The 24,374-nt window shown below is 35.1% G+C and overlaps 1 protein-coding gene across 2 annotated transcripts in view; it reads right to left on the bottom strand.

The window, feature by feature from the left end:
* GABRA2 (gamma-aminobutyric acid type A receptor subunit alpha2) overlaps window positions 1-24,374 on the bottom strand; it is a 118,370-nt gene that overhangs the window by 57,929 nt on the left and 36,067 nt on the right. For both annotated transcript variants that reach the window (XM_066280638.1, XM_066280639.1), the window contains exon 4: window positions 9,325-9,392. In XM_066280638.1, coding sequence (XP_066136735.1) covers window positions 9,325-9,392 — 68 coding nt within the window. The remainder of the gene's footprint in view (window positions 1-9,324; window positions 9,393-24,374) is intronic.

The raw sequence follows: 24,374 nt of genomic DNA, 5'->3' as shown, positions 1-24,374 counted from the left end.
CTGTTGCAGTTTATTGCATCATGTTTTCAAGAACATATTAACTTAGTGGAGATAGGATATTTTTAGTGCCTGGGTACATTAATTATAAGTCAATATTTTTAGCCTATTTTTGATGAATTATATCTACTCATTAAAATATCCAAATGGTAAGACTGCTCTTGGAGAGATTTCTCATTTACTTTGATTTACTAAGTGTATTTTTAAGTTTCAAAGTTTATTTCATTATATCCTTTTTGCTAAAAAATCTAGTCTCTTCTGAGTAAATTCCAGTCATTGTGTTTCTTGTATAACAAATAAAAATGTAGTTTATAAAAAGTGGTAGCAATTAAATACTTCCCTGAAATATATACAAATTGTTAAACTCAAACACTTTTGGCTGATTCTCAAAGGAGTTAAACAATAAACCAAGTGTTAGCATTTCAAAAATGGCAAAAGAGAGATATTTAAGAACAGATCAGAACAGTGTGAGTAAACCCAATTAGAACAAGTTCATAAAACTCTATTATGCAAAAAAAAAAAAATCCTACACAAACAGAGACTGCAGAACAACAGATATACAGCATGTTCAGACAATTGTGCAGGTAAGATGTCTGGGCTACCTTTGGAACTAGAAGCCAGGCAAGATTCATGAACAAGCTAAAAACTAATACTAAAGAGTCAGATTCTAATAGTAGATTATTGAATATATCTAAGCACAGCATTCAAAATGATTAATAGTTATATTAACTGCATTTCACTTTAATATGATTTGTGATTTAAAATTCATAATGACCTTATTAAATATGCAAAAATATCACTATTTGATAGGTAGATAACACTTCCAAAACCACATTAATTTTAAAAATAAGATACAGCCATAATTTGAACTCAAACTTTATGCATCCTAACACTAAGCTCTTTTTGTTATGCCATATATATATATAAAAACAATCCTTGGAGACAGGACATATCAATAAATGGATGCTAGTCATGGATTATGGAAGGTGACAGGGAAAAATCAGTTGCAGGGCTGGCAATGGAGTTTTAGTATCTCTGTCAGTCTTGCCATATTTTAAATAGATTCAAACACTAGACTTAAGGATATCAACAAGAATAGTAAATTGAGTAATAATAAACTAGATGTTAAGAGCATAAACTCTTGAGTCAGATAGACTAGGTACCTGACCTTGAGCAGATTTAGTCTCCATTTAGTTGACTTACCTTTAAAGTGGTAATAATAATAAAATCTACTTCTTAAAACTCTTGTAAAGATGACATGAGATAGTATATGTAAAGTTCCTAAAAATTGTTTGGACCTCATGGAAATAGCATGGCTTAAATTACCTTCATAGTAGCCTTCTCCCCATTTCCCTTATTCAACCAAAGGGTGGCCTGACACAGGAGGGACATCTAGAAACACAAAGTCACAAATACCAGGCGGGAGCTGAGGAGGATGCCAGAAATGGTCCACTAAGGAGTAAGCTACCTATGGTTTTTTTCGGTGGTTGTGGTAATAAGAGGTCACAAAGAAGAAATCCCAAGTGTGCCCCATAAAAGAGCCTGCATTAACTACCAGCCATTCAAAGAGCATTGATAGCCAAGAGAGAACTATCAATAGAACATACTAAGTAAAAAGATCTTTTTCCTCCTTTTGATAATCTCCCTCCTCCTTGCTCCAACTCTGGAAGACTGGGAGAGAGAAGAGGGAGAGCACACATGGGCTCTTGCCCCCTATACGGCCCTTAGTCATAAAGGTGGCTGAGAAAAGGTGAGATCTAAAGGACATAAGAGACTGATGTTTCAATTGGACTCGCTTAGACTCTGATAATTGAAAGTGAAGATTGAACTACAAGATGCACCTTACACTGTGATGGCAGGAAAAGAAATCCAAAGAATGAAGTGTCACTGAGTTTGGTTGGTAGAATTTCTAAAGCCCTTGAGATGACGTTCAGGTTCTTGCTCACAGCCTCCAAAGCCCACTATAACCTGCCCCTCCCTTACCTCTCTTGTCTGGTATTCAGTAATTCCCTCACCGTCCCACACTCTCTCCTGCTGCAATGCTGATATTGCAGGGCCTCTAATGTGTCATGCTCCATCTTGCTATGCAAACTCATTGATCTCTGCTTCCGTTTCTTTTCCTTATCCACCCCTACATTTGGCCAACTTTTACATCACACTGAGAACAAGGACCCAAACCACCTTCTTACATGCTGTGTCACCAGGGTCTAATAAACTGCCTGAAACAGAGGGAATAAGCAATAATTACTTTATTAATGAGTGAATGAGAGGATTCATTGGAAATAAGTATTATTACAAGGGTTCTGGTAACAATAGTACAAATGGTTCATAAGGAGAAAGGCAGATGGAAGAAAAACTCTCGTATCTTACAGCAAAGAGTCACCAGCATGCAATCTTTTAATTCTTAAATTCACAAGTAGAATATTGGCATGTGTATGTTCTCACAACTATGTCAGAAATAATCAAAATGGGCTTTTATTGTATATAGATTTTATAAAAGCTATGACATAGTAAGATCTCTGGTAACAGAGATCTACCATGTTTTTAATTTAAGAATGCTTTGGTTTTTTTGGGAGGCAATTGGCTGTAAGCCCTTTATGATTTGGCTCTGAGTTATTTTCTAGATTTATCTTCTTTCAAATCCCTAAGAGCATTCGAGGCTTCTATTGCACTAAATTTTTACATTTAATTTATCCTAAAACTCTTTTGATTGTGTACCTGGCCAGTCAATCCCTATTTTTCCTCCTTTGTTATTTTCTTTTCCTAGAATACTTCTCGGAAATAGATATCCTCTACCCCTATCCTCTCTACCATATTAACCCATAAATGTTTCAATCAAAGCATGGCCATAAAAATGATGATTTTGTTTCTTAGTCCCCTCTTCCCCCACCCCTCACACACACTATGAAGAGCTTGAGGGCGGCACTGGTTACACTTAAGTATTTCAGCTCCCGACACTGTGGCAGACACAGCATGTGTACTTAGTAAATCTTGTTGAAATGAACAAACACAGCTCCTGCCTTTTAGTAGCCCAGATTTCAATAAAAAGAAAGGCATGTAAAGATTTTTATTATCCAGTGTGAAAAGTCATAAGGAATGTGTGAACACCATGTGGTGGAGCACAAGGACGAGAAGGACTGACTCTACGTAAAGTAGCCTAGGGAAACATCAGAGGAGATAAAATTTGAGTTTGGCCCTGAGTAAATGAAAGATCTCCAGTTGGCATACAAGGAGCGAAGCATAACAAAAACAGGGAAAAACATGTGTGAGGCCAGCAAGTTGTCACAGATAATAGCATGCTCAGGGAACAGTGAGAAGTTCGATGCAATTTTTAAAAATAAATGCTTCCCAGAGAGATATCATGCCTTACAGCTACTGCCCTCTGTCTCGCCTCCTCTCCTCAATCATGCTGCTTAAAAATGTCACCTCTACTCTTTCTCCATTTCCTCACCTCCCACATGCTCAACCCACTGCAATCTGGTTACTTTTCCCACGACCGGCAAACATCTCCTTGTTCTTCGTTTAATGATACACTTGCATCCTTTCCTTGGCTTTACTACAATATATGATACTGCTGTTCTTTACTTTTGAAATATTCTCTGTCATTGGCATTAAAACCAAATTTCTCCTGGTGTTACGGGAAACCCATGGGAAAATCCTCACCATAGAATCTGCCAATGAGCTACATGTAATGATATCTCCTGGAAAGTGTATGAGACTGACACCTATGGATAATATCTATTATCCTTTTATTTTTAATTTTTATTTTTTGTATTTTTCCAAAGTTAGAAGCAGGAGGCAGTCAGACTCCCTCATGTGCCCAACTGGGATCCACCTGGCATGCCCACCAGGGGACAATGCTCTGCCCATCTGAGGTATTGCTCCATTGCGGCTGGAGCTATTCTAGCGCCTGAGGCATAGGCCATGGAGCTGTCCTCAGTGCTCGGGCCAACTGTGCTCCAAGAGAGCAGAGGAAGGAGAAGGGGAAAGGTGGAGAAGCAGATGGGCACTTCTCCTGTGTGCCCCTACCAGGAATCTAACCCAGGACATCCAAACACCGGGCCAACACTCTATCACTGAGCCAACCAGCCAGGGCTATCTATTATTCTTAATTAAGTCATACAAGTTTAGTGTGGCTTTCTCAAACAGACCAATTCTATCCTTGGCAACGTGGAGAAAGAACATGTAATTTTTATTTTAAAAAATCACTTTAAAAAAATCACTTTCTGTTCTGAAATCATAGCTGTTTATTATCTAGTTTATACTAAAAGAATAGGAGGGTGGTAGAGAATGCTTCTTTTCTGAAGAAGTCAAGAGACTTTATGATTCATTGTACTTAGTTCCCATAGCCATCTCTCCTGCAAGATGAAAAAAGATGGAATCACACTAGCAAAACTACCTTTATTTTCACTCTTATGTGGAATTGTACCCCATTCTGTAGGTGAGGTTTTACTGTAAGCAAAACCTATGGATTCATTCCATTACCAAATGAACCATATCTTGCCTTGACTAAGGGCTGTAAGTGAAAAAGATACCTGACTACTGCACGTCATTGCATCTGATAAGGACTAAAAGGCAATGGTCTTCGGGTTTTGTTGTTAAGGGTCAAAGCACAGTTTATTATTATTATTATTATTATTATTATTATTATTTGTATTTTTCTGAAGCTGGAAACGGGGAGGCAGTCAGACAAACTTCCACATGCGTCCGACCGGGATCCACCTGGCATGCCCACCAGGGGGTGATGCTCTGCCCATTTAGGGCGTCGCTCTGTTGCAACCAGAGCCATTCTAGCGCCTGAGGCAGAGTCCATAGAACCATCCTCAGAGCCCGGGTCAACTTTGCTCCAGTGGAGCCTTGGCTGCGGGAGGGGAAGAGAGAGACAGAGATAAAGGAGAGGGGGAGGGGTGGAGAGGCAGATGGGTGCTTCTCCTGTGTGCCCTGGCCAGGAATCAAACCTGGGACTCCTGCATGGCAGGCCGACGCTCTACCACTGAGCCAAACAGCCAGGACCTCAAAGCATAGTTTAGCTTAGAGAAACAAAATGCCCCTTTATTTTGGTGAACATCCATGGTTGCTTCTCATCTCCTATGCAATCAATTTTAACCTCTTGTTTTCTAAAGTTTCTCTGAAAGTATGATGACCATTTCATGCTAGTTTTTCCATACACGTTTATGTGTGCCTATGATTTCACCTATCACCAGATGACTCACCAAACTAGCTAAGCCCCCCTCCTGAGCTCCAGAGCTATGCCTGCTACCTAAACGTCTCTAAATAAAATTTCACACCAGCTCAGTGTGTCCAAAACATAAATACTTGTCCCCCAAATACCAAAACAAAAATCAACTTATCCCATATCCGAGTGAATGGGGGCACCGTTCTCACAATCCCTCAAGACTTCACCCTATACTAATAATAACTTATTCTTTTAAAATATAGACTGTCATACCCCACAATTGAAAAATTATGATTACGCAGATTTTAAAAGGGGCTTAGGAAGTAACTTTTAATAAAAACTTGAAGTAATTCCAAGGCAAGGGTTTTGAGTCTCATTTTCAGAAACATTTTTTAAAGTTCTAGGAGGGTGCTAAAAAACATTGGCTGAATAAAAGAATGTTTCCCAAATCTAATTTTTATCTTTCCAAAATATCAATAATCTTCTAATAATTAATGTCTACATGCCAGCTATAAAAGGAGTAAATGTTATGTTTTTACTTTTGATATAGAATACTTACCCTATTTGTAGCAGGTTTCTTTAGCTTACATTTACAAGTGACTACTTCTGATAAAGGTAAACAGCTAAGTCCACTGTCCATGTCTGACCTACTATTGACTTATAATAAATCTCCAAACCTTTCTAGGTTGTTAACTACAAAACTACATAACAATCCAATAGCTTTTGGGGAATCTAAGAAATACTGCAGATGTGTTTTGATAAGGTAGAAACGTAGAAATCAAAAGCAATATGATCAATAAATCAAGGCTATCACTTATCTGCCTGCTTGCTTCTTAATATAGACTAACCATAAACTTTGGATAAGAAATGCTGAGATGACTTCAAAGTTTTAACTCTTCTAGTTCTAACCTTAATACCTAATACTGCAAGAGATAACCATTTGAGCAGAGGTTTATCGCCTAGGTTGTGGTGTAATAATTTGTGGTTCTACCACTTATGTCTTTAGAATATGCAGACATGTGAACCTCTTTATTAATATGGCAAAAGTCATCTGATATGGAAACCAGAGATAAAATAACGAGGAGTGAGTTATAAATTGCTAAGATACACTTGCTTACCACAATTTTGTCAGTTGTCAGCTCTTTGTACATTCTAAAGTTTATTTACCTTCTTACGTATGAATTTTTAAACGTCGAAATAAAAGATTTTAAGCTTAATTGCAGACACTGTTATTAGAAACTTTAATTATAACTTAGACCTGCAACTTTCTTTAGAGAGTTACACTGCTTAATGATTCTGAGATGCAGTTTGTGCGCGCGCGCGCGCGTGTGTGTGTGTGTGTGTGTGTGTGTATGTGTGTGTGTGTGGTGTGTTTCTTCTTCTGGTTCTTAATTCTTTTTGCTGTGCTGCTTTTTCCTCTCAGGCTAGTGTCACAACACATTTACATCACTGACCTGAACAGGATGACTTAGGGGTTTAGGTCTTGCTACTCAGTATGCACACTGCATAGAAATTACTGTATCTGCTAAGCTGCTGAAAGTGAAATTAAATTTATTCTTTACTTTTTTTTTCCATTAACTAATTGCTTTTGTGAGCCACCTTTTATGTATGGTTGATAAAGATATGGTTATATTTTCTCTTCCCATCAAAATAAATTTCTTTCTTTTTAAAGTATTATTGACAAGCTTTGTTTCGTGACCTGGCCATGGGTACTAACCTAAATTCAAACTTTCTTTCATTGTCTTGCTTTCCAGATAAAAGAAGATTGAAAATCACTTCATTTGATCATCAGAGGAAGACCAAATTTCTTCTTTACGCCAAATACATACATGTTTTTATTTTTAATTGAGCTCTGCTTTCACGCATAGATTTACAATATGGGAAGTGTGTATATTTGTATTACGTGTGTGTTACATCTATATATAGATAATACAACTTTCATTTCCCCTAGCTCCATCATGCTTCCCTAGGTTTGGACAAATAAAGAACAGTACCTACTGAATGATCAAACTATCTCTTGTCTCTTACTCAAAACCTTCCTCGTTTCACACATTAGTATGTGAAACAATTATCAGTGTATTTGCCTCTCAGCTCCAAATCCACCTCCCTTCCCTTTCTTGGTGACACTACAGAGGACCCTGTCAATATTGCTCCTTTGTCAGCTGGCACAGTTAGCCTTTGTCAATAGAGGTTCCTGGAGGGATGTTCTGATGTCACAGCAAGAGAAGGGGGCTTTTTCTTCTGCTTCTCTTCATGGTTCAGGTACATTGTCATTCTTCAGCATACCTTCAAAAGATCGGCATGCAGTGACTTTTCAGCCACCAGGCAGGATATTCTCGCAAGTGAGCTTCAGTCAGTACCCCCACGTTTCTTTCCCAGCAGCAGCTGCACGCTCCTGGAGCAGCAGAATTTTCTCCCAGGAGCTCTGAATCGCAGCCTTGCGAGGCAGGACTCTCTGCCCAGTCCTTAGTGTCTTCCTTGTTCACCGTGCTTTACCCCTGGGGGTAGATGCAATCTTCTACATTTGTGAATTCTGTACTGCTTTTTCTTCTTTTACCCTGCTTTATTATTTATCCACTTATACCAGTTAATAATTAATTATATTAAAGTTCAAGTTATTGTTAAGGATCCTTTCCTCCAACCAGACTCTGATGATAGAGTGAGTAGATGCTCATTTGGTGGTCTTGCAATTAATCAGGCTTCCTCCAAGTAATGTATTGGTAAGACTAAGTAAACCAGGTGAATAAAGATGGAAATAAAATAGAAAATCTGACATGACCAGAAAGAATTCCATAGGACTGTATCAGAATTCACAATTTATAAAAATATATACATTTTCCAACAAATGCCTGATAGAAAGTCCCACATGGAAATACTAGTAAAATGATCACAATTTCTACTCCTTCCCTTTAAAAAAATTATATTTATTGTAATATAAATGACAAATAAAATGGTAAGATATTTGAGGTATCATGGTGGTAACTTAACATACATATACACTGTGAAAGAATCTTCCATGTAGGTAAGTAGCACATCCATCACTTCAAATATTTATCTTTTGTGTGTGTGACAACATTTAAGTTTTATTCTTTTAGCAAATTTCAATTGTAAAATACAGTGGTATCAACTATAGTCACCTTGTTTTACATTAGACCTTCAAACCTCATTTATCTTGTAGCTGATAGTTTGCACACTTAGATCAGCCCCTCCCTATCCCTGTACCCCAAGACCTTGGCAACTTCATTTTTATTCTGTTTCTATGAGTTTTTTTCTTAATTTCACATATAAGTAACACATGTGGAATTTGTGTTTCTCTATTAATTTACTTAGCATAATCCCTCAAGATCTATCCACCTAGTAGCAATGGCAGAATTGTGTTATTTCTCATGGCTGAATAATATTCCACTGTGTGTATATACCATATTTCTATCTATTGATTACTGTGAATAATGCTGTAATGAATATGGGGGTGCAGACTTCTCTTTTAGATTTTGTTTTCATTTCCTTTGGATATATACCCAAAAGTGGGATCACTGCATCATAAGGATCATATTTTTAAATTTTTGAGGAAGCTCAGTAGTGTTTTCTACAGTGGCTGTACAATTATACACCCACACCCACAGTGTACAAGGTTCCATTTTCTTCACATCCTCACCAATACTTTGAACTCTTTAATTTTTTTGGTGATACAAAGTTTATTTTTCTAATTATTTTTTATTTATTGATTTTTAGAGAGACAGGAAAGAAGGAAAGATAGAGAGTTAGGAGCATCAACTCCTAGTTGCTTTCATTTTAGTTTTCATTGATTGCTTCTCATATGTCCCTTGACAAGGTGAGCCAAGGGTTTCAAACTGGCAACCTCAGCATTCTGGGTCTATACTTTATCCACTGAACCACCACAAATCAGGCTGGTGATACAAGTTTTCAAAAGACTATAAAATATAAACGACTAATCTGAACACCCGAGAAAAAATAGTGCACCACAAATACAAAAAAAAAAAAGTATTAACAACCTTAACTGTCCAGATATTTGGCTAAACTAAATAGGCATGACATAGTCACATAATCCTGTAACACTAAAAATACTTGTTTATCCCCCCCCAATTTGCATTATATAATGTAAAAATAATGCTATTTAATGAAAAACTCACCATATCTGTATCTGAGACAGGGCCAAAGCTGGTCACATAGATGTTAGTGAAGACTTCAGTAATACTGTCTGATACAAGAAAAAGAGGTGAATGTAGATATTATATAATGAGAGGCACAGGAGAGAGAAAGAGTCAAATTCATGGTATGGTTTAAAAAAATGTTTAATATTTAGGAATATTCCTTTTACTTTTTTTTCAACTTTCAGGAACAACAAAAATAGTTATATTGCTCAATTATTTTGTAGATTTTTCACAATTTCAAATGCAAAATGCCTAGAACTATTACTGTCTTCTTAATGAGAAACTATGCCTGACTACAGCATTCTGCTGTAAGCATATTTCTCAAACTTAAAATTTTCTTGGGATCTGTCTTAATTGAACTAGCTTATAATGAATTTTCACCAGTACTGAAAATAAAGTATAGTTAGTATGGATATTATTTGACATAGTCCTGAATTTCATTCTTAAACTAAATACTTCAGATAGTATTTCATGATAATAAAAATTTAGTTTGTAGATTATAAATTATAGTCTCTTCTCAATAAGCACAGGTTGCTAAGCAACACAAATAAATATAATTCATATAAATATAAAACAATTTATAATTCAGTGACATAAAAATAAAAATAACATACATTAATCATAATGGATTACTTCCAAACAAGCTTGCTTTTAAATGTGTTTAAGAATGCCTGAAATGCTAAGACATAGAATTCATCTTAATTGGATTGAATTTGATTCTACAGTTATGTAACGCATTAACTGTGACAGGATTAATTGGATTGCTCTATTAACCAGGTGATTTTGAATAGACTAATGGAGGGTGGGAGGGAAGCTCAAAGAAAACTTTTTAAAAGAAAAACCCTTTAAATGTTCTTATAGAAAAAAATGCATCATTAAATTCAGTCATCATGACGAAATGTCTTATCTACAGTAGTAACTGTAAAATTTTTAATTTAAGACAAACAATACCATGAAAAAGTTTTGATATTGTACTGGACATTAATTCATAGCCATGAAAGAGAGAGAGTAAACTAAGTCTGGGATATTGTATCCACAAAGGCTAAATTTAAAAATAAAAAGAATTTGATTCGGTGGTTGAGTAGTATTCCATAGTATATATGTACCAAAGCTTTTTAATCCACTCGTCCACTGACAGACAGTTGGGCTGTATTCCCACCAGCAGTGCAAGAGGGTTCCCTTTTCTCCACATCCTCGCCAGCACTTATTCTGTGTTGTTTTGTTGATGAGCGCCATTCTGACTGGTGTGAGGTAATATCTCATCAATAACATGGATGGACCTTGATAACATTATACTGAGTGAAATAAGTAAATCAGAAAAAACTAAGAACTATATGATTCCATACATAGATGGGACATAAAAATGAGACTCAGAGACATGGACAAGAATGTGATGCGTAATGGCGGGGGCGGGGGGAGAGAAGAGGGAATTAGTGGGGGAGAGGAGGGGCACAAAGAAAACCAGATAGAAGGTGACAGAAGACAATATGACTTTGGTGAGGGGTATGCAACATAATCAAATGTCAAAATAATCTGAAGATGTTTTCTCTGAACATATGTGCCCTGATTTATCAATGTCACCCCATTAAAATTAATAAAAAAAAAGAATTTGAAATAACAAAGTAGACTTCTTCAGAATACTTCACATGTAATAATATATATCACAAACCTATAAAATTTATTTTCTCTTACGATCTTAATGTCTACATATATTCATGCTCAGAAATATAAGCAATTATACCCGAAGACCCACACTTGAACCTAAGCAATGTGGCTCCTGAGCCCTCAGAGTAAGATAAAGCATTATACCCACAGTGAACAATAAATTTAAAATAAAAGTGGTTTGTCATTAACTACATATTTTTACTCACAGCACTCTGTGCCAAAAATATAGTTATAGTGTAACAAATAAATACAGTCATTCAATTATATTAGATCTATATACTATTTTATTATAAAAATAATTTTATGAACATTTATTATAAAACTGATTTGAAACATAAATATATTTATAGAGCTAATTCTCTATTGTCACCTACTCCAAAGGTTGATACAGGTCAGCTTCTTGGATATTCAGCTAGTGCAATCGCATAAGACCCTGTGCTCAGAAGAGCCCTGCATTTGGTGTAATGTTCTGTTTGTGCAGTTTTTAAATTCTTCATCATCTCTGAATAGAAGACACTGCATTTTCATCTTGGACTGGGTCTCACAAATTATTTAGCTAGTCCTGGACCTAAATTATATATGTTTCTAGAGAGAAATTAAGAAAATGGGACCCAAGTATGTTTGTTTTTTATTCACACTAAATTAATTTTGCTATCACATTTATTCAATTAACAACAGAAAAATATTTTAGTAATTATAGATATTAATTTAAAATGCTACAGAACAGAGAAACTAAAATGTTAAGATGGTCTTTATCCAAATAGTGGCAAATGAAATTATCCCATTAGTCTGAAATAGTAAAGTTGAAAAATAGAGATGACAAAAATGTGTGAATATATTCACGCTTAAGGCTTTGAAAAGCATCCGCTATGTGCCAAATGGAAAGTGAAGAGTAACGGGGAATAGTATCAGTCCCCAGTGGCTCCAGGGAAGTACTTGCCAGCTAAGAATCAAAAAGAGTAAAAAGTAATATTATCATCAAAGCTCTAAGAAGTAAGAGCAACACCTAAAGAGGCAGAAGATACATATGTCAAGCTACCTTAAATTTTGACTTCATAACCATTGCTAAAGAATATGTGCATTGGAAGGGATATTCTTCTGCTTTGGAAGTTCAGAAAAAGAAAAATTAGAAAGAAACATATGGACCAGAAATACCCAATATGTACCTCAGATTGAAAAAAAAAAATTCCTGGTAATGAGACTGAAGATTTTCATACAGATAGATATCCAGAGCTATAAACAATCAGTATGCATTAGTGAAATATTTTAGTGTGATGACTACAAATAAAATTTGATAGAAAGACTTGACCTGGGGAGTGGGTGAACACATAATACCATGTACAGAAATGTGTTGTAGAATTGGGCACTTGAAACCTGTATAATTACGTTAACCAGTGTCACCCCGATAAAATTCAATTAAATAAATAAATAAAATAAATGCTCTAAAAATATTTGGGTCAGGAGGAAGGGAATAAAGATGGACAAATACACAGTGATAAATAATGATTTGACTTTGGGCGATGGGCACAAAACACAATCAGCAGTTCAAGTGCTATAGAAATGTTTACCTGAACCTATATACTCTTATACCATATAAAATTTAATTTTTAAATACAAAAATATTAGATGATGTCATAGATAATTGAATTGTACTAGGTAATATAATATACAAACCAACCTTCAAGCAAAAATATTTAAATTGATATCTTTTTAAAAATATATTTTTTATTTTACTTTATGTTTTTAAAGTTTATTTTTTTAAAGATTTTATTTATTCAGTTTAGAGAGAAGAAAGAGAAAGAGAAGCGAGAAGAGGAGGGTAGAGAAGCAAACAGATGCTTTTCCTGTGTGCCCTGACTGGGAATCAAACCCAGGACATCCACACACCAGGCTGACGTTCTACCACTGAGCCAAACAGCCAAGGCCTAAAGCAAACATTTTTAACATTTGGCAAGAATAAAATCATGTCTTTATGTATATTAATGACATATATTTGCAATTATGTAATAATGTTTGTTGTCTTCAATGGTTCCTCATGGGTGGGCAAAGTTTTCATTACAATTAAGCATAGAAATAGGTTTTATTTCTTTAGTGAGGTCCACCTCACAATGCTAGTTTGAGTTTCAACCATTCCCTATCTATCCCTAGCTCTATGTTCATTTACTTATTATGGTTACTGTTTGCTGTTTATATATACTATATGACAGACGCAAGCCACACACAGCTATATAAATATAAATTTTAATTGACTAAAATCAAATAAAATTAAAAATTTAGTTTCTCAGCCACACTAACAGTTTATCCTCATATGACTTTGGGTACAATATTGGATAGCATAGATGACCATTTTCATGATTACAGAAAGTTCTATATGGTAATACTACTAGTCTATATCCTCCCACTAGAAGTTAGGCTACATGAATACTGAGATTTTTATTTATTCAGAAGAGTAAAACACCAACACAGAGTAACCCCTGATATCAGTATATTCCTTTTTTCTTTTCTTTTCTTTTCTTTTTTTTTTTTGCGACAGAGAGGGGACAAACAGAAATAGACACACAGGAAGGGAGATTGATGAGAAGCATAAATTCTTCATTGCAGCACCTTATTCATTGACTAATTTCTCATATATGCCTTGGCCAGGGCGCTACAGCAGAGCTATCTTGGGTTTCAAGCCAGAATCCTTTGGCTTCAAACCAGAGATCATGGGGTCATGTCTGTAATCCCACACTCAAGCCAGCAACCCTACACTCAAACTGGTGAGTCCACACTCAAGCCGGCAACCTCAGGGTTTCAAACCTGGATCTTCTGCATCCCAGTTCAACACTCCATCAACTGCATCACTACCTGGTCAGGACTTAATAAATTTTGTTAAATAAGTAGGCATGGTTTTTATTATCATAATGGAACTTACAATAACCTAGTAAAGAGAGATATCAGCCAAAAAGCAAATAAATATGCAAATGCAGAAATGATATAAGTTATGAAAGCATACAGTTTTCCTGGAAATACTTTCTTCACTTGGTTTCTGAACATCACAATCTCTTGATTCTATTCTAATCTCACTGGTTGCTTCTTCTCTGAATCCTTTACTGTTATGCTCCCAACTTTTTAATATTGGAATGTCCTAATGTTAATTTTTGAGGTTCTCTTTATTTAGTTCATGATAATTTGTTTCATGTAGTCATGGACTCTTGAATGTTTATTTACAGTCCAAAGCTTTCTTCTAAAATCTGGACTTCTATATCCAACTCTCCAGTTAACATCTCCACTTGGCTATCTACTAATTTTCTCAAACTCATCATGTTCCAAATAAAATGACTTTTCCTTTCCAAAATCAATTGTACTTGCAATTTTCCTTATCATTTTTGTTGTTGTTCTAACCCTCTAGGCTACAAATCTTGGTTTCATTCACAGTGTCTCTCTTTTAAATAGTAAGTCTGGTTGAGTCTCAAAGATACCTATAATCCAACTACTTCTAATCTTTTAAAGCTCTCACTATTACTCTTAATGTTACCGTCATCTCTCTATAGGAATACTACTTCCACTCATTTATTCCTACAGTCTCTTATTATATTTTGTTATAAGAGCTGTTGAGATATATATAATTCACATTATATATAATGCATACTTTATAAGTGTAAATATAGCATTTTTTAGTATAGAATTATACAACATCACTACTCTCTAACCTTAAAGCAATTTTTTTCCATCATAAAGAAACCCTACACCAATTAACAGTTACTTCCTGTCCTTTTTTTTTTTTTTTTTTTTTACAGGGACAGAGAGAGAGTCAGAGAGAGGGACAGACAGAGACAGACAGACAGGAACCGAGAGAGAGATGAGAAGCATCGATCATCAGTTTTTCCTTGCGACACCTTAGTTGTTCATTGACTGCTTTCTCATATGTGCCTTGACCGTGGGCCTTCAGCAGAATGAGTAACCTCTTGCGAGTCAGCAACCTTGGGTCCAAGCTGGTGAGCTTTGCTCAAACCAGATGAGGATGAGCCCACACTCATGCTGGAGACCCCGGGGTCTTGAACCTGGGTCCTCCGCATCTCAGTCCGATGCTCTATCCACTGCACCACTGCCTGGTCAGGTTCCCTGTCCTTTTTTTATGCAAGTTCTGACAATTACTAATTCAGTTTCTATTTCTATGGATTTACCTATTCCAGATATTTCATGTAAATAGAATTCCTCTTATGCTTAGTTTATAGCTGTTGTTTTTAAAATCATGAATGGGTGTTGAATTTTGTCACATACTTTTTATATATGTATGCAGAAAATCACGAGTTATGAGCCCGTTATTCTATTAATATGGCACATTACATCAATTTATTTTCATATAGTAAAGCAACTTTGCATATCTGGATAAACCTCACTTGGTTTGGGTGCATAACTTCTTATATGTTGCTGTGTTTATTTTGCTAGTATATTGCAGAGCATGTGTCTATGTTCATAAGGGATATTAGTCTGCAGTTTTCTTCTAATGTCTTGGTCTCATTTTAGTATCAGTGTAATACTGAACTAATAGAATGATCTGAGACATGTTCTCCTCTCTTATATTTTTAGGAGATTTTGTGCAAAATTGGTGTTTATTCTCCTTTAAATATAAGACAAAATTCATCAGTGAAGCCATATGAACCTGGTCTTTGCATTGTGGGAAGTTATTGTTGTTGTTGTTACTAATTTAATCTTTTTCTTTGTATGACTCTATTTAGGTTTGCTATTTATTTTTTAGTTAGTTTTAATATTTTTAATTTTCCTAGAAATTTGTCCATTTCATCTAGGTTATTTAATTTTTATCATACAAATGCAATACAAGTATATTCCCTTACAGAATTTCTGCAATATTTCCCATACAGATTCTCTGTCTAAGTGTTTTCATGGTTGTGTGGGGCAGACCCGAAATGCAGAGAACTTTGTGCTCATGGGAAAACCCATCAACCAATGACAGATGGGAGATGGAAGAAATAAAACTCAGGTTTCTTCCCATCTCCATGGAGGTAACTCTATGGCATGTTCCACACCCTTTTCCAGAGATCTTCAATGAGATTAAACTTCAGTTGTCCTCAGCAGTAACGTGCTCATTAGTGCACACTGTTTTGGCTCCTTGTCCTTCACTGTGTCACCTTCCCACCCCTCTGCTAGTGCCTCCTGATATCACTTATCAAATTAATCCATAACTTAGAGTCTCCACAAAACCAAACACAGCTATAAATATCAGTAGCCCCATGTTCATTGCAGCACTATTCACAGTGGCCAAGACATGGAAACAACCAAAAAGCCCTTCAATAGAAGACTGGATAAAGAAGATGTGGCACATATACACTATGGAATACTACTCAGCCATAAGAAATGATGACATCAGATCATTTACAGCAAAATGGTGGGATCTTGATAACATTATAAGGAGTGAAATAAGTAAATCAGAAAAAAACAAGAACTACATGATTCCATACATTGGTGGAACATAAAAATGAGACTAAGAGACATGGACAAGAGTGTGGTGGTTACCAAGGGTGGGGGGGGAAGGAGGACATGGGAGGGAGGGAGGGAGAGAGTTAGGGGGAGGGGGAGGGGCACAGAGAACTAGATAGAGGGTGACGGAGGACAATCTGACTTTGGGCGAGGGGTTTGCAACATAATTTGATGACAAAATAACCTAGACATGTTTTCTTTGAATATATGTACCCTGATTTATTAATGTCATCCCATTACCATTAATAAAAATTTATTATAAAAAAAAAATATATATATCAGTCATTTACTCTATGATGAAAAATAATCATAAACACATGTATTCATGTGTTTAATAATCATAAACACATGTATTCATGTGAAAAATAATCATAAACACATGTATTCATGTATCCACACAAGCAATAAACTATAATATTCGCACCCCACTAATTTAGATATTAACAATATTAATAATGACATAAATTATAATATTAACAGTAAAATTAAACTATGGATACTAATAATTTTGCTCATCATCCAAAATACGGTGCCATACACATATTTTAAGACAAGTTAGTCATTGCTGTGTTTTGCTTTACTGTCTTAGCAACAACAACCTACAATTTGCTTCCTGAGATGTTCCCCATACACTTACATGTCATCAATCAATTTCACTAAAGTCAAAGAACACTTATTAAGTGACATTTGTGTATATGGTTCTTTGTGTTCCCTGTTAAAAGTTGAAAACTCTGAAGTTAATAATATATTTGCCACCATTCTACCACAAAAGAAATGCTGGACCTTATCTAGTATCTTCCTTAAAGTAGACAATTCAATGCATGTTTGACAAAAAAGGGTGACTTGAACAATACAGGGTTGCATTTGAATGGTAAAAACATTGTCGATAAAAACAAGAGTAAAGAACAATAATAAAGCCATTCTTTATTACGTGTTGATACAATCATTTTTCATTATAGTTCTAATTTTTTGGTCTTTGTGATGATTTGGAACTGCAAAATATCACCATATACAGAATAAGCAAAATTTTCTCTTAGTGTAAGATTCCTAGTGCTTTTTAAATTTTGTATCTTTTATATATTGCTTGTTCTTATAGTTTTCCTTCCTTACTTTGATTTTTTTTTCCTGCTAGTGAAAATGCATTGATTTATAAACTCTGAACAATAATCAAGATTCAAGATGCCTACATGCTTTGGACAGGATACAAAAAGTTTTTAAAGGAGAAACTAAATGCTCCCCATCATGACAGTCACTGTTGCGGGTGAATTTAACCTTGAAATCACTTCAGGGTCTACCTCAATTCCTAACACACCTTGGGACTGTTCTGGCCCCTAGAACCATCAGAAGGTAAAAGATTTGCAGTGCCTTTTCTCTCTTTGAAATGTGTTTCTTCATTACCTAATGATTTAGCTTACTCTTGTGAGGAAGCTGATAATACACCTCTTTCCCCAAAGCAATAGTAAAGGAATCAACATGGAAATGGAAGAGGAGACTGAGTATCCACCGAGTCCCATTGATTTAGTGGGACTGCTTGGTTAAATTAACAAATAGCTACTAAGGGTTTAGTAAGTACAGTCCAGAGACATTCCCAGACTGACAGACAAGGAAAGAATGTTTCCAAAGGGAAACTGTGTGTGATACCAGAAGCAGTTTATGTTCCTCAAGGTAATGTTTCATCAAGCAATTGTTCCATGTTCAGTCTGGGACTCTGACAAGGTAAAAAGTAAAGAAAAGTTACTACTCTTACTATTAAAAGTTTTATTCTCTTGTAGGGGGATTCGACAGATCCAACCTCATTTCAAATTGTTAAAGATGGCATCCAAGAGCACACGGGATATGTTCAAACACTAAGAATCCAAAGTTCAGTCTAGAAACAGACTATTACAGATCTAATATTCCTGAGTTAGTTAGCAACCTGGAGCATACCAGCCATCAACTGGAAATCCTATGCTGTTCTACAACTACTGACAAAAACTAGTTTAATTAAGTTATAAAGTTGAATTGGGGGGAAGGGGTGAATACACAATATGGTGTACAGATATTGTTCTGAAACCTGTTCAACTCTGTTAACCAGTATCAACCCAATAAATTTAGTTAAAAATGCCCATGGGCAAAAAACAAACAAAGAAAAACAAGTTAAAGAGAGAGACTCATGGACACAGACAGCAGTGTGACTTGGGGGATGAACACATAATACAGTGTACAAAGAGGTGTTATAGAATTGGGCACCTGAAACTTGTATAATTATGTTGACCAGTGTCACCCTAACAAATTCAATTTAAAAAATTTTTTAAATAATTAAGTTATAAGAATTTAAAATAAAAACTATGCTGATATAAACTTATATTTTGCTTCCAAAATACATATTAATAGGAATAAATTCTTATACTCAATAAAAAATAAACTTTTATCTTTTAAGATAAATTATTTTATAAATCAATATATTGAGAATTCTTAACACACTAAGATATAATTCATATATAATACTAATATTTTTCATCAAGGGATGAAAAATATCTTGCTGTATTCATTTTCTTTATTAAAAAATGGTGTATGAGTTAGCATGCTAATTAACTTTTTTTAATGATCTTTTTACCAACCCACAGAATACTGCTATCAACAACAGTATTTTTGTTTGCATTGAAAAATAATTTTCTGTTTTTATTAGTTATGTTTTGTTTTGTTTTTTATTAAGTGAGAGGAGGGGAGGCAGAGAGACAGACTCTCATATGTGCCCCTACTGGGATCCACCTGGCAAGCCCCCTGCTGGGCCATACTCAGCCCATATGGGGCTGTTGCTTCATTGTTTGGCAACCAAGCTATTTTAGCTCCTGGGGCAGAGGCCATTAAGCCATCATTAGTGCCCAGGGTCAACTCACTCAAATCAATTGAACCATGGCTAAGAGAGAAGAAGTGAGAGGGAGAAAGAGAGAGAGTGAGAGAGAGAACGAGAAGGGGGAGGAGGAGCTAATAACAAATAGAAGAGGAATGGAGAAGCAGATGGTCACTTCTCCTGTGTGCCCTGACTGCGAATTGAACCCAGAACATCCACACATGCCAGGAGTATGTTTTGCCACTGAGCCAACTGGCCAGGGCCTAGAACATTATTAAATGCAATAAAATTAATATTGAAAATACAACCCAAAGAATTTCAAAAGCTCATATAGGACACGATTTTCAAGCATTCAAAATTTCTAGTCTTCCCTGGCCGGTTGGCTCAGTGGAAGAGCGTCGGCCTGGAGTGCAGAAGTCCCGGGTTCGATTCCCGGCCAGGGCACATAGGAGAAGCGCCCATCTGCTTCTCCACCCCTCCCCCTCTCCTTCCTTTCTGTCTCTCTCTTCCCCTCCAGCAACGAGGCTCCTTTGGAGCAAAGATGGCCCGGGGCGCTGGGGATGGCGCCTTGGCCTCTGCCCCAGGCGCTAGAGTGGCTCTGGTCGCAAAAGAGCGATGCCCCGGAGGGGCAGAGCATCAACCCCTGGTGGGCAGAGCATCGCCCCTGGTGGGCGTGCCGGGTGGATCCCGGTCGGGGGCATGTGGGAGTCTGTCTGACTGTCTCTCTCCGTTTCCAGCTTCAGAAAAATACACACAAAAAAAAATTTCTAGTCTTGTCTTTCCTATTTCTAGTCTTTGTGAAAGGCATCATCATCTTGTCAGTTGTCAAAATTTTACACCCAGTCTGAACTTTTTACTCATATTCTACATTTTAATTTTTCCCTGGGTACTGTTGGTTATATTTTCTGCATATTTCTTGAATTTTCCTTTCTACCCCATCTGAACTGGTAAGGGCCTCTAGAATGCCTTTAGTCTTTCTGCCTCTAGTTTTACCAACTCTTATCTCCTCCCTTCCTTAAAACTGCTAAGGTGTTCCATCCTAATTATAAATTGTGTGATATCTCTCATCAGATCAAAATTTTTCTCAATGATGCTCCTTTGCTTGTAGATCAAGTTCAAAGATCATAGCAAGACATATACGACCTTTTCATGATCACCTTTGTCTGTTTCCTTTCTTGTGCCATTCAATGCTGTGTACCTTAGCCATATTACTACACTCCTTGTCACCTCCTTCATCCTTTCTTTGTAGTTGCCCTTTCCTCTATATAAAATGGCTTCTCGTTTAATCCTTGTTCTTCAAAAAGCAATCTCAAAAAAACAGTTTTTCTGTAAAGTTTTTCCTTACCATTCCTGGGGTATTTAATTAGTCTTCTTGTTGATTCTAGGAATTTTTACTTCTTCAAATGAAATAATCAACCACATTGTAACTTAATGAGTTTTTAAATAGTCATATGTTCCTTCACTCTAGTCACCACATAACAAACTCCTAACAATTTCCTTTATATGAACAACATAGACTATCATAGATAATCATAGAATGATATAAAGCAACAGCCTAAAAACAGTCATTTAATCATTCATTGAGGTGATGAACACACAATATGGTGTACAGATGATGTGTTGTATAATTGTGCACCTGAAATCTGTATAATTTTCTTAACCAGGGTCACCCCAATGAATTCAATTAAAAGGAAAAAATTAAATTAAATAAAATCAGCAAAAGCTAAAAAAAAATCACGTAGTTTATATTTTCTTTAGAAAATGTGGCTCTTAAATAGTGAATTTCTGTTTTTCTTCTTTTTGTTCAACTCTAAGTGTATATAAGATTCTGATCAAGTGCAAGGCCCTACCAATCCTGTCATACTTAAATATGAAATAAATCAAAATATTTATCTTTACACCTATGAATAGTCTGAACTAAATTTAGCATATGATGATGATGATAAATTACTGAATTAAGCTAATCATTTATGGAAAAAATTTAAAGACAAGATTTTAAAGTTTGATGCTAAAAACTTTACATCATTGGATTTTATTTCAAGAATAGTTCTCATATTCACATCCAACATTTTTCATCTACAACATTCCAAGACTAAAGGCATGGAGAGCTTTGTTGGCAACATTACAAACACTTGCTATCTTTCCCTGGATCAGCCTCAAAAAGAAACTCTATACTTATAACATGGAGCTTATTGATATTCTAATTTGATAATAGTATCACTTTCTTCCTAAAAATAAATTTAGCTTAAAGTAGTACAAAAGGAAAAAAGAACTTCCTTAAAGTATTAACTTGATCACCCATCACTGGATGCTGTTTCCTGATGATGTGTGCATTGGAAAGCGTTATGATCCCTCTAGACCTAACATGCAATTAGAAATTTTAGAAACTTACATAGTAACTTTTAAGTACTTATTCTATCTGTTGAATTCCCATTGTGTGACAATAAAAGAAACTTACCACCAATTAAACTGAGACTCTATGCCTTTAGTAGGTTAAATTTTTATATATATTCAAACGTATTTTCATGATCACTCTGTGAACTGTGCATAATTATATTCCTTTTATTCCTCATCCAAATTCAACAGCTAATAAAACATAAAGCTGCATTGAAATATTTTTTCTCTAATTTAAAATCTCATGCTCATAACTATTCCAATAATAAAATGCCATTCAAAAAACACAAACGATGCAATGAACTTTTCATTTAGTTTAAGACTGTTTGGTATCTTAAGTAGGGCCAGTACAATAAAATCATGTGCCAACGTCAAGTAATACATTTGGGGAGATATAATAATGTGGAGTAATGATAATGAAATATTCCAGTTAAAAAAAATCACTGCTAGTTTTATAAAACATAAGGCCATTTATACTTTAGGATAAAATGTTTATATGTTTGTGCATGTGACATGCACATATACTATACATGCATACATTACACACAGTATATAGTAAATACATTATAATATATAAATACATGTTTTATGTGAAATATATATACATATTTACTTGTATGTGCATACACATACCATTATGCAAATATTGGTATTGAACTTTCTTATATTTAAATCAAAAGACATATTATTCTAACTTAATTATTGAACTTCAGAAGAAGTCTACATGTAGAATGACACTGAGAACTAGATGAATAAATTCTTTCTTTCCTCCTTTCTTCCTTCTTCCTTTTTTTCTTCTTTCAAAAAGAAACACATAGAGTAGGTGTTACACTATATTATACACTTAGATTAATGAACAAATAATATGTAACAATCATGTCTCAGAGGCAAAAAAAAACAAGTAAATAATAAAACAAAAATGCTAAGGTGTGCTGTGAGAAGAAAGATGGGGTGATGGTTAGGCACTGAACTCAAAACTGTAAAGTTAGAGGAAGGCTGACCAAGCCATCCTTTCATCTGTAATGCATGCTTCTTTTTATTTTTTCCTGTACTCTCAGAACCTTTTCTTTCTATCACTTTAACTCAATTTATTCCATGGCCTAGTAGTTGCAACCTAGTAGTTGAACTTTGATGAATAGTAATTATTAAGATGGACCCCTTTAAAGAAATTTTAAGAGATCTAGATTATTACTTAGGAGGAAATTCTAAGGAAGCATATTACAGCATTAGACTGAGGCCTTAAACTGAATGCAGAAACTGATAGAAGAATTTTTGACAGAAAAGTTTCATTTGACACAGGAATAAAATAAAACAATAAAGAATAACTGAAATTAAAATGATGGAAGAATTCTCTGGTAGTTATCTAAATTATTTTGGACACTACGCTTAGATCTGGTAAGGAAATGCTTAGTTTAATGCAAATTATCACTTAGCATTCTTTGTGATTCATAACATTATTCAACTTTGCTCTAAATGTGTTTCTGAATCCTAATTACATATTTCAAAACAATAATTTTATTTTAGAAACTTTTCTACTAATAAAAAGTAAATATACAAGAATTTTTTCATAATCAATATTTTAAAATCAGGATATTTGAAAAGATATATGTATAAATAATAACATTCAAGACTCACGCACACAAAAAAGACCTTTTAAGGATAGTGATTATCGATCATATTTAAAATAAAAAATTAGATTTGCTATTTTATATTCTATAGCATAACTTTAATTTCTCAGTTATGATCATATCTATTACAGAAAATATTTTAATACAAATATTCAAGTTGTTTTTTTCCTTTTTGATTTGCATTTAAATTTTATCCTGTTCTTTTCTTTGCTCTGATACACTCTTATGAACAGTTATTTTCCCCTGTTCTAAATTCAATTTCTAGCAGTGCTTCCTATAAAAGCATTTGTTATATAGACCTGTAAGTTGATACATTTGGGGTATTATCAGAAAACGATTCTCACTTGTCCACCCTTACTTGTTTCTGACTTGTTAAAGGTAGTCCTTTCGGGCAGTTGATTTAGCTGCCCAGGCAGTTTTAAAAGGCAGCTGGGCTACAATCTCAGCTAATAGATCAAGGAGTTTCAGTCCATGTTTGCCTTCACTCAGCTCAGAACATGGGACTCTCAGCCTTTCCTGTGAGGGAAGAAAACCACTGATAAATGAGACATTGTACCTCATGTAATAAAAACACATCCAGTTTATAGTCACAGGGACAGTTATGGCTAAACCAAGGTATTTCATCTGTGCCCAGATTCTCTTCACCCTCAGCAGCTCTGTCTGGAACTGGAACAACACATCTGAACTCTATTTACAACTGTTGGGACTCAGCATTATGCTTATATTTGTGACTCACCAATTATAATAATAATAATAATAATAATAATAAAACACAACATAAGAAGTAAGCTTCATAATTTATTTTCTTTCGGTCTTCCTAGAAATAATAATGCTTGCTTCTCCTCTCATTGTAAAATTTTTTATGCATTCCATCTAAACATGTTCACAAGAATATAAATCCAATAGAGAAACTTTGAGAAAGTCCAGAATTTGTCAGTTCTCTGCAGTTCCTAAGGAGAGATAACCACATAAAGAGCAGCACTGAGATACTATTTTTCCATGGAGGGGAAATTTTAGAGCAACTTTTC

Source organism: Saccopteryx bilineata, chromosome 5 (assembly GCF_036850765.1).
Source record: "Saccopteryx bilineata isolate mSacBil1 chromosome 5, mSacBil1_pri_phased_curated, whole genome shotgun sequence".
Lineage (NCBI taxonomy): Eukaryota > Metazoa > Chordata > Mammalia > Chiroptera > Emballonuridae > Saccopteryx > Saccopteryx bilineata.
Note: the sequence above shows the minus strand (reverse complement) of the source record. Positions and strands in the feature narration are given on the sequence as shown.